This window comes from Zingiber officinale, chromosome 10A (genome assembly GCF_018446385.1).
Source record: "Zingiber officinale cultivar Zhangliang chromosome 10A, Zo_v1.1, whole genome shotgun sequence".
NCBI lineage: Eukaryota > Viridiplantae > Streptophyta > Magnoliopsida > Zingiberales > Zingiberaceae > Zingiber > Zingiber officinale.
In genome coordinates this window covers 79,069,741-79,086,430 of record NC_056004.1, presented here as the reverse complement: position 1 = coordinate 79,086,430, position 16,690 = coordinate 79,069,741, and the positions used below count along the sequence as shown (strand labels likewise).

General features: G+C 34.8%; 1 protein-coding gene across 1 annotated transcript; it reads left to right on the top strand.

Annotated features, from left to right (window-relative positions):
- The first annotated feature begins 5,469 nt into the window (after nt 1–5,469).
- LOC122026721 (probable aspartic protease At2g35615) lies at nt 5,470–6,776 on the top strand. Its single transcript, XM_042585446.1, has 3 exons — nt 5,470–5,821; nt 5,933–6,131; nt 6,239–6,776. Exons 1-3 carry the CDS (start codon nt 5,470–5,472, stop codon nt 6,774–6,776), a joined length of 1,089 nt encoding a protein of 362 aa, XP_042441380.1.
- The last annotated feature ends 9,914 nt before the right edge of the window (nt 6,777–16,690 follow it).

The following is a 16,690-nucleotide window of genomic DNA, read 5'->3' as shown; positions in this document are numbered from 1 at the left end:
TTTCCATCACCTAGGGTTGCCGCCCCCTAGGACTTAGGGTTACCACCCCTAGGGTTTTCCACCTACCTAGAATCTACTAGAACTTTTTCCTAAGACAACTTAGGGCTTTCCTGCAAACTTGGTTCAACATTTGTTAGATCACAAGACAACTTAACTTTGGATCCTTTGACATAATTAAAACTCAGGTTTGATCATCTGGTACTTTCTGTACCAACACCCTTCCTTGATTTTTGGTCACCAACGTCTATTGGATCATCGGATTGTGCACAGGATCGGAGGAAGTTCCCTATCTATATTAAAGAAGTCATCCATTAGTCCACAAATCATCCATCAGAGCCAGCGCGCTATCTCCCTAGTCTTCAGACAAGATCATGCAGTATGTTGGGACTGGAGAATGTTTGTGTGTTTGAATTTAGGTATCTTGATAATAAAAACAAAATGCTTAACGCAGAGCCTACAAGAAGCATCGTAGTGGGTCATACTATTTTCTATAAATTCTAATTAACTCAAAGGAAGAAGTATTGGAGAGTGCTAGAGTGTTGAAAATGCAAAACAAATGCAATGAGTTTGGAGTCATATAAAAATATATTTTGCATCAATAAAAAAATAAAAAAATAAAGAAACTTACATTTTCAATTTATAATGAACAAATCATTTAGGGATATGGTCATTAATGTTGATAGAGAATGTGTGGCTGCAAGTTGTTCCAGTGTACTAGAATCCTAAAACGATAAAAGTACACGAAAAATCTGAGGAAATGAAAAAAAGATACTGCTCATCAAAAATATAATCTATCTAGTTTTTAATGTGAGAAAAATACAATGAAATTTATGGTCTCTACAATAAAATTTTAAAATTTAATATTTTGGTAACACTAGACATTACAAATGTCAATATTTGTCTTTTTGATATGGCTACTAGTAAACTAGCCATTGATGGCTACATGATTGTAGATCATTAGTTGACTTTCATATTCTCATCAACACCTAAAACATAGACAAAGTACTATAGAATGAAACTAGAAGATTGGCAAATGACATTACCTTGCATGTTGACTCAAGATTCGCAGCCACAATATCCACTATGTTATAATCATGTCTCTACAAATTCCTTTGAAGCCTCTAAAATGTTTAGCTTTTAGTTAACATCAATTCCAAGTAACCTACCCACTAATTACAAAAATCAGGAATTTAAAAAAAAAAAAGTTGTCCTACAGAGTGAAAGACAAAAGAGGGATCAAAGTGCAACAAAGAGCAAAATGGTTTCAATGAGGCAGCTAGGAATAGAATGAGCTCTTGTTGCAATAGGTAATAAGACAAGGGAACTCTCAAACATGTCCAATATAGTATTTTACAAAGGCCAAATCAGCAACACCAAAATAAACAAAAAAAAAACACCTGTCTTTCATATTTGGTTACTTATACCGTTGTTGGCAATGCAAGGGTGATGTGAGCAAACTATCAGCTTGGAATATGAACCACAGAAACACAAAATAGTTGCCTGTGCGATAAGAAGAAAACATTTCACAGATAGTAGAAATGTTATTTGTGCCTCATACCAACTTTGTGTGTCATTGATCATGAATGCATCATCTTAGGAAGTTAATTGAGAAAATTAATCAAATAAGGTGATGAATTTGGGATGAATTCATGGATTCGTCACCAATTTAGGGACGAATCTAAGATTCATCCTAGATTAAATAAAAATAAAAATAAAAAAGAACAAATAATCAGAAACTCTAAAGATGAACCTAAAGAGCTTGGAATGACATGAAATCAGTTCCTATAAGTTCATATTATTCTCCTGATCATAAAAATACCCTCAAACATACTTTTGACCCAATATATTGAGTATAATAATTTTTTTAAACATGAATTAGGTTAAATTCTTGTTAAAAAATGATTAAACTCAATATGTTAGGTCAAAATTATAGATGAGGGTATTGTTATGATTAGGAGAATAATAAGAATACATGGAAACTTGTTTCATGAAATTCTAATATCTCTAGGTCCATATTTAGGATTTCCGATTATGAGTTATTTTTCTTTTTATTTTTTTTATAATTTTGCGATGAATCCTGGATTCCTCCAAGAATTTGCAACGAATCATAGGATTCGTCCATATTTGGGGACGAATCTTGGATTCATCGCAAATTTTGTGACGAATCTTGGATTCGTTCTAGAATTGAAAAAAAAATAAAATGGAAATGGAAAAAGTAACCGAAGCCCTAAATATGGACCTACAAATATCAGAATCTTATGAAATAAATTTCCATATGTTTTATTGTTCAACTGATCATAAAAATGACCTCATCCATAATTTTGACCAAATATATTGAGTGTAGTGATTTTTTGATATGAATATGACCTAATTCTTGTTAAAAAAATTACTATACTCAATATATTGGGTCAAAATTATATATGAGGGTATTTTTATGATTAGGAGGATATTATGAATACATGACAACTTTTTCAAGAAATTTTGAGACCTCTAGGTCCATATTTAGTATTTTGGACAAACATGCTATATGTGTTGAATAATAACTTTTTAATATAATTAGGAGTAAACTACATATATTTCACTTTGCTATGAAAAAATAATAAATAAAAATGATGTATAAGGATATTATATGATTAGGAGAACAATAAAACATATAGAAACTAATTTCATGAAATTCTAAGATCTCTAGGTCCATATTTTGGGTTTATGATTCTTTTTATTATTTTTTTTATTTTTTCAATTCTGGGACGAATCCTGGACTTATCCTAGAATTAGCGAAAATCAAAGTATCTGTCCCCAAATATAGGACAAATCCATAGATTCGTCACCAATTTTGGGACAAATCCAAGATTCGTCCCATATTTAAAAAAAAATAAAATAAAAAAGAACAAATGATCAGAAACTCTAAAGATGGACTTAGAGAGCTTGGAATGACATAAACCAGTTATTATAGATTCATGTTGTTCTCCTCATCATAAAAATAACCTCAAATATAATTTTAACATAATATATTAAGTGTAGTGATTTTTATAATAAATTATATTTATTTATAAAAATTCATATTTGATTATCATGTTTATATGATAATTTTTTAATATTAAGATAATAATTTATTAATATTATGACAAATTGGTTATATTTGTGTTAAAAAATTACCATTCTTAAAATATTATGTTAAAATAATGTATGAGAGCATTTATATAATTAGGATAATAAGACGAATACATGAAAACTTATTTCATGTCATTCAAAAATTTTTAGGTTAATATTTAGGATTTCAGACTCATTTTTATTAAATTATAATTATTTTTCATTTTGGGACAAATTTTGGATTCGTCCTAGAATTGGAGACGAATCCATAATTCATCCCAGATTTGGGGACGAATCCAAAATACATTCCCAATTCTGGGATGAATTCTGGATTTGTCCCAAATTTGGCTTCCTTAAAATATTTAATCATGTTGGAAAGCGGAGAAGACGATTAGCTGAGGATGCGCCTTTGTGGTTGACAGGATGAAGACGTTGGCGTGACCCTCACAATGACTCGATAGAAGCCTCCGCTTGGTCCTGTAAAACTGAGAGCATTAGTGTCGGGTCAGGGAAGGGGTCCACACATTGACCCTCCGATGCTTAAGTCAGTGACCGGAACAGTAGAGAATAGTGGCAAAACTGTAGTAGCAAGTGCGTGTGATCACAAAGTATCGCATACCTCCACCGGTGAATGGACCCCCCTTTTATAGTATCACTGTAGCGTCTGTGCATGCTTCTCAAAGCACGTGCATATTTTCCAAAGTGTCCTAGGAAAAGATAAGTGAAAAATGTCCCTAACATCTTTTCTTAAGCGAGCATGCAAATCTCTGATGTGATAGGATGACAGCTTCTAAAAACTGATCCACCTACTGGACATGCTTTATTGTCAGTGACACAAACTCCTAAAAGGGTACAATCAGATATGAAGGGGGTCCCACTATAGTTCGAGCGAAAGCCGCTCAGTATGGACCTCCCCACTCGATCATACTACACAGATCTATTTTCCTTCCCTTGGTCGTCTAACTATCGAAGAGTTGACTTTCTTGTGGTCGGACATGTTTGGTAGGTTGATACTCAGGATAGCAGTTGTCTCTAAGCCTTAGTTGGGAGCTTCTCAGTAGATAACCGACCATGCTCGCCCAGTACCGGCCGACTTCGCCCACTCGACGATTCCATGTCGTTGACTATTTTGACTTTTGAACCCCACGTCAACCTCTCTTCCTGGCTTTAACCTATCTTTGGTGGATCCTCCTTCATCGCCGTATCAATATTAATCTTCTGCGATGACTTATTAATTTATCTTAGAATATGCAATGAATTATTAATTCATTGCAGAATTTACAATGAATCTCATTTTTGTTGCAAAAGTGGCATCGAATATTTTATTTATCACATAATTTGGAACAAAAATTAAATTTTGTCTTAGAATTAGCAATAAATTTTGTGACCAAATTTTATTTGTTGCTAATTTGTGATGAAAATATGTGGTTGCAAATTTCATTGCTAATTTGGAACGAATTATTTTTTTTGTCGCTAAATTTGTTCCATATTTGGGATGAAAAATATTTGTCCTTAAATTTCGCCCCTAATTCATAGGATTTTTTTTGTAGTGTTATAAGCTACGAGGATCGATTGTTTCAACTAGACTTAATCAATCAAAGGGCTAAGGTCAAAATTTTTAAATTTAATTTGTTTTTAGCTCCTTAAATTTGACATTTAGGATTTTGAATTGTGAAAATTGACCTACGGAATTTTTAAAAATTTTAACTTATATTTTAAACATATTTTTAAATTTTTAATTAAGAGTTGGATAATTCAATTTTATATTGTATTAATTTTTTTAATTTATTGAATTTGGCTCCTAATTGAAAATTTTAGCTATGCCAATACATATTGATCTATATAGGAGCATCATTATCGACATTGGAGGTTGATCGGTAGACATTTAGTAAGTATCAGGCCAATCCACCTTATCATAGGAAGCTCCATTATCGGCCGGGAGAAGATAACGTGGAGACACTCTATATACATATTCTAAATGCATCAAATGCAATTAAAACAATTTAACTAAACTTGGAATGGGAGCAACAGTTCCTTCCAAATAAATATCAATTAGTTGGAAGGAGTTGAATGACACTTACATTCCTTTCTGAATCAATTAATTATATAATAAACAATTAAAGATATAGTTTTGCCATTTAAAGCTTGATTTGGACCATTAATCGACTTGATGAGCTGCCTTGCTTCCATTAATTCCCAATTCCTCTCAGAAATTTTAAGTTAAAAGATATTCTAAATCTCACTTCCTTTCCAATTTTATTCAATCAATTTTATCATCAATTCCCATTAATTAAAGTTCTTTATTCATCGTTGACTCTCTCTCTATAAAATCCACGCACTAGTTGAAAATGTATATATCTTCATTTATTATCGCGCACAATGGCGGCCATCAGTACCTTCTTCCTTCGCCTCCTACTAATCTCCTTCGTGCCAGCCCTTGTCATGACAAGCACTGTCTTCGATGTCGAGTTGGTCCACCGTGACTCACCCAAGTCACCACTGTACAATAGCTCGATGACGACCTTCGATCGCCTGCAGACCGCTGCCCTTCGCTCGGTCAACCGAGCTAGCTACTTGGCCAAGCGTATCGCCATGAAGACCTCCACCGTCATAGATGTCCGCGTACACTATGAGGATTGGGAATTCTTGATGGAGTTCAGCATGGGCACACCAAACCCGCAACATGTGTGGGGCATTCTCGACATCGGCAGCGATCTAAACTGGGTCAACTGTGTGGGCTGAGAATGCCTCAACAAGACAGCCACCCTATTCAATCATAGTGTATCCCTCTCCTACAACAAGTTAACTTGCAATTCCGATGAGTGCAAGAGCTTTTCCCAAGGTCATTGCGATGATGATCAGATGTGCGTGTACCATTACTCCTACGCCGATGGCTCCAACATCGACGGAATGTTCTCCTCGGACACCTTCCGTTTCTACTCGTCAGATACAAAGCAATTTACATCCATTCCAAATATGCTATTCGGTTGCAACTTCCGGTCCTTTGACACCGGCGACAACGACTTCGGTAGCACCATTGGGTTGGCCCCTCATCGCCATCTCTGATCCACCAGCTCGCCCCTAAGTACATCGACAAGTACTTCTCCTACTGCCTAGACTCCTGGCTCTATGGGGGACTCGCTAGCAGGCTCTTCTTGGGACGCGGCCATACCACTGTCACCGGAAAGGTGACTGTCACGTCGCTCATGACACAAGATACTGACTATGCTGTGCAGCTTAATGCCATCTCTATCCCTGGTGCGTTCAACATTGATTACCATACTAGGAGGTCCAAGTTAACGGCCGACAATATTATCTTTGACTCCGGCACTTCCATGACCACACTGGACACTCAAGTGGTGGATGAGTTGGTGATGAAATTGACGGATTATGTTAACTTGCCAACTGTAAAGCCAGAAGGAGAATTCAAATTATGCTTCGATGTGAACTCGACGGAACAAGAGGAGGAGTTGCCAGGGATGTTGTTCTCATTTGCGGGGGAGTTGGGGAACTTCAGTGTGAGCCCTGAAAACTTGTTCACATGGTTTGGTGCGCAAGTGAAATGCATGATGATATTGGGAACGAATGATATACAAATCTTTGGGAATATTATGCAGAAAGATGTTTTGGTTGGATATGATCTAGAAAAAATGGAATTAACCCTTACAGAGAAAGAGTGTATCTAGTTTTACAAATCCTAATAAGCATGTATTATGCATATGAAGTGCTAAGTTAGCATTCATATTTATCTTTATAGTAATAAATCAAGAAATTTCAATGAAGGAAATGTGCATTTATTTCTTACTCTTTTTTTTTGCAATGATTTAATTAGACAATTTAATTGACTAGGAGTAGTTTGATTGAATATAATTTTCTTTCTATCTCTCTCTTTTAAATGATACTAATTAAATTTACATGTTATTTCTAAATACTAGGAGATGTTTGGAATTTTATATTATGGTCATTGGAGTTCCATATCCAACTATTAAGAGTGTTAGAGAGGGTGAATAATGGCTCGCTTTCACTTTGATCATTGATAGTGTACTAGTCTATAAGATTTTAATGCACAATAAAAAATAAACAAATTGTACTTTCAGTTGATTGGGTACTTTCTTATAATAAAAAATTCTCTCTACTTCATTGATCCAATACCAATGAAGCTCTTTGCTAGTAACGTACCAAAAAATAAGCTCACTCATTTTGTTATTATGGCTTTGTATACATTTATATCTTGACCGCGCAACAACCATCTATGGTAGAGTGTTTCAACTACTGTATGTAACTAGATAGCTACCTACACACCTTGTGTACCCACATGACCCTCTCATGGTAGAGCATTCCTCCTGTAGACATTGGCCACTGATATATTTCTGGAGTGCCCATGGGGCTTGTTCGTAATAAAGTGTTTCTCCTGCAGTTTGTATCTAGATAGCTACCATATATCCTATCTGCCTATGAGATCCATCTGTGGTAGTGTTTCTTCCACAGGTATTGACTATTACATGCTTACTATATGTTGGTTATGTACTTTGATGTGCGTAGGTTATATACACTTTTATGCATGTTTGGATGCACATCTACTTGTATTTCATTAACACAATCTATGTTTATTGCACCCTATTTCATTATAATATCATACTTTCATTATATTCTATTCGAAGATTTACTTTTTGCTTGTTTTTATTGACAGGATGCTATTTGGAGCGAAAATGGAGCAAAAATGCACATAGGAGCTTGGGTGTGTGTGTGAATGCTTATATATATCTTTAGCATGTTTTATCAAATAGTTGTGTAGAATTATTAATCCCATATGGGGGATACCCTAGATCGTATGACCAAGGGGCGTTATGACAGGACTGCCCCGCTAACGGACGTCTTGGGTATCATCTTGAAAGGAGAAGCAAATCTCCGTAAGGAAGTAAGGGATCATGCATAATCACTATTTCTATTTCTATGTTATTGTGTGTTAGTGTGCTTCTATGTTGTATGACCGAGGGGCATCGTGACAGGGTTGCCCCGCTAACGGACTTTATAGGAATCAATTCATTTAGTAGCATAGGACATGTAGTAGGAGATCATGTCGGCTTATCCACTACAGTGGAGAGTCGGTAATGCATCTAACTTCCTACAAGAGCATGAACATAGAGGATATGAACTAAGCAATCTATGTAACATCGCCTAACATTACAAGGAAACTGAAATCCTAGAATCTATCATCCTCCATCCTCCTAGCTCAACCCCTTTCAAAATCTATTCTCTCTCTTCCCTCTTTTCTTTCCCAACTAATCTTACGTTTGTCTAGATAATTCGCTGTGCGAAGTTAACTAGCGCTTAATCAACAGTCCCTGTGGATACGATATATTTTTATTACTGATGATGAAACAGTGCACTTGCGGTTGCGTAACAAGTTTTTGGCGCCGTTGTCGAGGACTGTTTTCGATTAATATTAGTTGATTAGCATATGAGTTATCCTAGACATTTTTCTTTTTCCCTTTGCCATTTCTTTCTTGTTTTCATTATGCATTTTTTTGCAACTTAAATTCTACATTTTTTTTATTTTTTGTTACTTCTACATGTCTATCTTGTTCTGACTATAATCATTTAGATGGACATGTTTAAAATGATCACTACATTGAAAGCTCTATTTCAAAAATTTGACTAAATGTTTATTATGAACTCTAATATTCTTTTCTGTGAATATTTTTGTGCAACTAATCATATATATGATAATTGTCCAACATTGTTTGGCCGTCCATATAGAATACATGTTGAAAGAAGGGGTGTTTTCTCTAACTTTAATCAAAGGTCGGAGCAAAATTTTTGTAAAGATTGCAATGAAATAGGACATTCAATTGAGAGTTGTTAAAGCTATGCAATTTGGGAACATCAATAGATGAACTCAATAGAAAAACTAGATGAAATGGCCTCATCAAATTCACACACATATGACTCTGACTCGAAAGACTCCCAATTTTCTTTTAGCTTCAATGAGGGACAAGGAAATTGTTGGTTGCTACTCGGAAGACCTAGAGGTTCCACTGTACAAAAATTTTATACAAAGGTCTGAACCTTTTCCTAGCTACCATGTGTTCTTTTAATTTAAATTTTGGATCGCCTGCGGAACTTAACAAGTTTGATCCAAAACTTAATCTATTTGTTCTTTTAGGTTTTGACCTGGATCTCCTGCGGAACTTAACACGTTTGATCCAAATCACCTAAGTTATTAATTCCATTAAATATTAATTTCCAAATTTGGTTCCCAGTACTGACGTGGCGAGGCACATGACCTTCTTGGATATGAGAGCAACCACCACCGACTAGACAAAACCTTTTAAGGAAAGCTAATATTTAATTTCCTAAAATAACTTTAGGTCAACCAAAAAGAACAATCAAATCACAAGGAAAAGAAAAAACAAAAGAATACTATATCGAAAATAAATTCGAAACACTAGAATCGTATGCCTCTTGTATTTAATATTATTTCCAAAAATAACTAGTATGATGCGGAAAGAAAAATTACTAGTTATACCTTTTAGAAAGACCTCATGATCTTCTACCGTATTCCTCTTCTAACCTCGGACGTTGTGTGGGCAACGATCTTCCGAGATGAGAACCACCTTTCCACCTTCCTTCTTTCTTCTAGATTTCGGCCACAATAAACTCCTCCAAGGATGAAGAATTTCGGCCACCATCAATGCTCCAAGGGATGCTAGAGACGAAGCTTGCTTTATCTCCTTCTTCTCCTTCCTTGATCCGGCCACAAACAAAAGCTCCACCAAGAGATGAGTTTCGGCCAACAAGAGGAGAGGAGAGAAATAGGGCCGGCCACCAAAACCAAAGAGGAGAGGAAGGAAAAGAATAGAGATTGATCTCATGAAGCCTCCTCTACCTCCTCGCTCTTTTATAATCCTTGGTTTTGGCAAATAAGGAAACTTTAATAAAAAACTTCCTTAATTCCTTTGTCATGAAAAAGAAAATTTAATTAATTAAAATCAAATTCCTTTTCTTAATCAACATGGTCGGCCACACAACAAATCTCCAATAGGAAATTTAATTCAATCAAGAATTAAAATCTTCCTAATTTGTTTCCGGAAATAAAAATTTCTCCAATAATTTAATCCCTTCATGATTGGTTTATAAAAATGAAATTTAATAAATTAAAATCTTTCTTTTAAACATGTGGATAAAAAGAAAATTATCTCTAAAAATTAAAATCTCTTTTAATCTACAAATAAGGAAAGATATCAAATCTTTTCTTAATCTTTTGTAGAAACTAATAAAAGAGAATTATTAATTTTTTAAACTTTCTTTTAAATCATGAACATGGTTAAAAAGGAAAGTTTTTACCAAAATTAAAATCAACCTTTTAATTTACAAATAAGGAAAGATAATTAGCTCTTCTCTTAATCTTTTGTAGAATCTTATAAAAGGAAAGATTTAAATTTTTAAACTCTCTTTTAAAACATGTTATCCACATAAGAAAAATTTTAAAAATAAAAATCCTTTTATTTTAATTTGGGCCGGCCACACCAAGCTTGAACCCAAGCTAGGGCCGGCCACCTTGAAGCACCCATAAACCATACTTTGGCCGGCCCTAGCTTGGTCTCCAAGCTAGCTTGGTCGGCCCCTATGGGATGGGTAAGAAGGTGGGTATAGGTGGGTATAGTACTCTATAATTAAGAGGCTACGATAGGGACCGAGAGGAGGAATTGATTTTGGTCTCCCGATAAAATTAAGCATCCCGTGTTCGCCCCGAACACACAACTTAATTTTATCAATAATAATTCATTCTACTAGAGAACTATTATTGAACTACCACACCAATCCCAAATTACATTTTGGGCTCCTTCTTATTATGAGTGTGTTAGTCTCCCTGTGTTTAAGATAACAAATGTCCACTAATTAAGTAAGTTACTGACAACTCACTTAATTAATATCTAGCTCCAAGAGTAGTACCACTCAACTTCATCGTCATGTCGGACTAAGTCCACCTGCAAGGTTTAACATAAAAATCCTTATGAGCTCCTCTTGGGGACATTCTCAACCTAGATCACTATGACACAGTTTCCTTCTCTAATCAACAACACACACTATAAGTGATATCATTTCCCAACTTATCGGGCTTATTGATTCATCGAACTAAATCTCACCCATTGATAAATTAAAGAAATAAATATCAAATATATGTGCTTGTTATTATATTAGGATTAAGAGCACACACTTCCATAATAACTGAGGTATTTGTTCCTTCATAAAGTCAGTATAAAAAGAACGACCTCAAATGGTCCTACTCAATACACTCTAAGTGTACTAGTGTAATTATATAGTTAAGATAAACTAATACCTAATTACACTACGACCTTCCAATGGTTTGTTCCTTTCCATCTTGGTCGTGAGCTACTGTTTATAATTTATAAGGAACCGATAACATGATCTTCTGTGTGTGACACCACACACCATGTTATCTACAATATAAATTAATTGAGCAACTACATTTATCATAAATGTAGACATTTGACCAATGTGATTCTTATTTCTAGATAAATGTTTATACCAAAAACTAGGCTTTTAGTATACATCCTAACAGAAATTATGTAGATGCTATGGAACCTCAATCATTTGACGATATAATGTTAAAACGTTTAGAAGAGCTTCTAGCTATTCAAGCTGAATCACTCAAGGACATCAACAAAATGAATGATACACTTGATAGTATAGACTCAACAAATAATAAAATTTCAACTAATCTCTTAGCTTGGCATTAGTCTATAATGAGAAAAATACCATGATGAGCCTGAGGATCATAAATCTGATACTTTGATAAAGGAGTGTCCCACTTTGATTCCATTACCTCCTAATATCAAAGATCTAGAAGAGTCTTCCCTTCCTACATCTGAACCAATTTACAATCACTTTATGGAGGAATGTGTAGGGATGACCCAAGAATCACTCCCCTCAGTCACACAACCATTAGTCACTTTGGATGATGTAGGACATGACTAGTTGATGTTGAGAGTGTAGGGACTTTTGTAATAGAAGCTAAGTCTCAAGATTCACCTCTTTTAGAAAGACCACCACTTGAGCCACAACCTCCCTTACATTAGTGATTGGTAAGAGTCAAATTTCAATTTATTTATCTACTGTTACTAATCAATTCTTTTTTGAGCATGGTGGTGGCAGGACATACGTTGCACAAGAGTCCCAAGGACAAGATAGTGTTGAACCTTTGAAGGAGAGAATATTTATTGAAAAATTGAGAGACCTTGGTAAGAGGGTTCTAAAATATCTTACCCCTCCAAGAGCGAGATTTAGATGAATCTAATGAGGTGGTCGAGCTAATGACCTTAAACAAGCACTTCTTGGGAGGCAACCCAAGCTCATTTTCCTTGTTTTCTTTTATGTCTTTAGTTCTATCTAGTTTCATTTCTTTCTTTATAATAAATATGTATCCTCCACTTAATTTTTGTTGTCAATCTTCTTTTATAGGACTCAAAGATTAGGAGGAGTGCAACTACACGATGGAGAAGTTAATGACATGGGCATTTGGCACACATCATTTGGTAACTTCTCTTACTTTTAATCTCCTTCACATTGTTTTTAGTTTTCATTGGGACAATGAAAAGTTTAAGTCTGGGGGGATGCAGTAGATGCATTCGGTTTAGTTTAGTTTTTTTTCTTATTTCTTTTTGCATAATAAAATTTTCCTAGTTGCATCATTCATCACATCATGATTGTTTGTTCCCTAATGGAAAATGATAGCACATTTCTTCTAGATATTTATGTTGTGTGATTTGGTATGCTAGTATGTATATTGATCTATGTTTTCCTATTCATAGTAGCATGAAGTGAGCATTGTTATTACTAGAAGAATTTGAATGTTGGCCTAGTTTTAGGATCTCTTCACATTATGCTTGACTTTGATGGTAGATATTTTTGAAAATACACTACAACAAAAACCCTCATAGACATCGGTTTTCCACCGGTGTCTATTTCATTTTCGACCGATGTCTATGAAGCCGATGTTAAAAGTCTGTCATTTTAGACATCGGGTTAAAACCGGTGTAGTATCACTTAACGACACCGGTTTTACAGCGGTGGAAAACCGATGTAATATTAGTTAATAACATCGGTTTTACAGCGGTGGAAAACCGATGTAATATGTATATTTTTTCACAAATTTGATTTCCGAAACCATGAAAAACCGACAATAACAAAAAAAAATACACAAATATTCACAAATTATACAAATATTCTTCATTCAATAATATCCATAAAATACACAAATATTAACAAATTATATAAATAATCTTCTTAGAACAATATCCATAAAATACCCAAACATTCTTTTTACATCAAAAGCTAGCTAATAGATATACTATCCCTAACCATTAATGGGTACCCCACGGAGCAGTAGGCCTCACTTCCTGTCCAGATCCAACATTCAATCCTTTCCCTAGGTCCCATAGCATAGTTCAGTGGTCGGCTCTGAAGTCCTCAGTGGTAGAAGTCCGACCCCATTCTCCTTTTCTCGTTCGCTCCTCCCTTTTCCCAGTCATCCCTCTTCCCTGTCATCTGTGCAATTAGTTTGTAAATTCAAATAACCAGAACACGAGAAAAATATACATATTCAATGACATTCAATAAAATATATAATATAGTTAAACAAAGTGAAGACCTTGACAAAATTAAGACTCCAATGGTTTAGTCATGCATATTGCATAGAGTTCAATTGAGGAGTAAGAACTAAGAACCATATAGCTGACCAAATAGTTAGCAAAAATATGGGTTCATTGATGTTGATAATATATTTCTCTGTCCTATTTACTAATAACCACCTGATATGGGTTCATTAAAAAATTTTGTCATATTTTGTCAAAATTAGAATCAACTAGCTATAGACTGAAACTGAGCCTAAGCAAAATCAGAATCATAAACTTGCTGAACAATCTTGGGCATCCTACAATAGATTATCCAAAAGTTGTAGAACAAAGTTGTAAAAAGTAGTAAAAGATTTGCAACTCTTATTCGATGCATAACAACAATTTTGATTTTGACACACGAGGCATTAACACCTGTTTTAACTTGACGCTATCTACTTGATAAAGTCAAGCAAAGACATTTACCTTCACTTCGATCCTTGAATCCTCGAATAATACATGCAAGACTCCAAGGCCTTCCACCAGAGCATGCTTTTGCTCCACCTTTTAATATGCCATTGTGTTGCTTCACTCTGAGAATATGTCATCTTTTGTCAAACAATGGGAAGGGTTTCACTTACATATGCACGAATCTATATATTCATCAACAACATCTTCCTACCAGACGAATCTAATGAAGGTAAAGGCACACAAATAATACAAAAAAAAAAATTCTTCTGAGTGTGTGTTGATAAAATATGGCTACGCACCTTAAAAGTCCTCATATTTAACAGAGAAACTTTTCCACCTGATGCAAACGTTGCATAAGAGTCATTCTTAGATAAAGCAATACAAGCAGTTGCTTCTTCTGGATTGTTATCACTCCTTTCATTGGTCATAAGAATACCATTTGGTGGCTGACGGAGCTGAGGAGCAACAGATGCAGTTGACTGAACAAGCAAAGCAAACAATCAGCACTAGGCTTATAGCAAATAGATAATTTCTTACAACTGTTTCTTTCTGACCTTGCCCGATGGATTTCGTTCATCGCACGGCCATTGCCAGAGTTTATGCACTGCATTGGAACCAAGTGCTAGTAAACTGCATCCAGAAGAAAAACTGCATTGGAACCAAGTGCTTTGATTTTACCATCAGTTGAAGTTGAGAAGAAAAACTTCACAGATAGAAATAATGAAACACTAGAAATATATAATTCTGTTTCTGTCCAGTATACTGTTTCTGTCCAGTTGAAGCATCCCACACCTATTCATCATGCAACGGAACCTGTTAAGAACATACAATTCTTCTTGTACAATCTTCTGACTGATCAACCACATGGTTTTACTCACTTTAATTGCCTTGTCATTGCCGCAAGTGATGATCGAGAGAGTCTTCTTGGGATAGGAAAAGGCAATGTCATTAACACTGCCTATATGAGCATCAATCTGCATAACAAGATGCTATCATCATCATCATATATATATGGTTGCCAAACACCATAACTATTAACTGACCTCCAAATGTTGTCGTAATTCTTCATTTAAATTAAAAGCATAGATCTGCACTAGATGCTTTGAAAATGCAACACCTATTAGTATCACAGAAGAATAACAAGAATTTTAGTTTGATGAACTTGATCAAAATAATCCAACTTTGTTTTTTTGCTTCGGCATACCAAGAATAGAACCTTCAGGACTCCACAAGCATCTGTTGACAGATTAGAACAAAAAATACTTTGTTCACTACAGCAAAGAACAAAAAATGATAAAATCTAAATTAATAAAACACATAAATAAAGTCTAATTCGATCGAAAGCTTACCACATATACACAACTATGCAAGTGTCTTTGATTGGCTTCAATTCACAAAAGGGAATTATATCATTGCAGTTAACATAGACTGTGCACTCCATGCCAAACACAAAAGGGAATTATGATATCAAGTAACTGTGTCAATTAAAGAGCAAGTTGAATCTCAAGTAGATGTTGATGGTCCATTTGCTGCATGCTTACATTGAGAACTTGTTGCCTTTGCCTTGTCATCTCATTCCCACCCACGAGAAAGTAAGCAGTGTGCCTGAAAGCCAGCCTATATAATAAAAATAATAGTAATATTCATATCATCAACAAAGGAAGACACAGTGTGGGTTGATATGTGCCTGAAAAAATTCATCATTTTGACTTTTGAATTAGGATCGATGCTCATGGTGCTATCGAGTGCTTGTTGCATGTGGTGCAACCACCTCTCAGCAGCTTGGTGTGTAACAGTGAATGGTGCATGTCGTCCGATCAGAGCTGGATGACCTGCAATAATGATTGATTCAAACGAAACCGTGTTGCAACAATTCAGCCAAAGGTTTCCCTTCATTACAGAAGCAAACTTAGAACTGGAATCTATAGAGAGAGATGGATGTATCAATTTCTTGTATATTTTTCAGATTTTTTCTTCTGTATCAGCTGAGTCCAGATACTAAATTGTTCTTATGATTTCCTTACCAAATGAATAAAACATGCCTTTTGTTGCATCAAACTCCATAATACTGGTCTAAATATAGCAGCATATCCACAAACTAAAATTAATTATTCATAATAAATTCAAATGCACGAACTCAGGTGTTTCAATTATGTGACTATTTTTGATATAATCACATAACCGAAACACCAGAGATATGATCGGTATAATAATATCTCAGTATGCATCAAAGTAGGACACCAACCATTCTTGTACTTCCTAACCACCATTCTCCTAAAGGCTCAATGAACAAATCCTGAACACAAGGTGATTACAAAAGCGAATAGAATATTTAAGAGGTCATATGAAATTACAATGAAAAGAATATCATCACAATAATCAATTTGTGTAAGATTCTGATCATATAAAACAAATATAAAATGATAAATTTGGCAGATGCTAAATGATTTTGCTACTTTAAAAGGCGAAACAAATAGTGCAAGTTTCAGAAA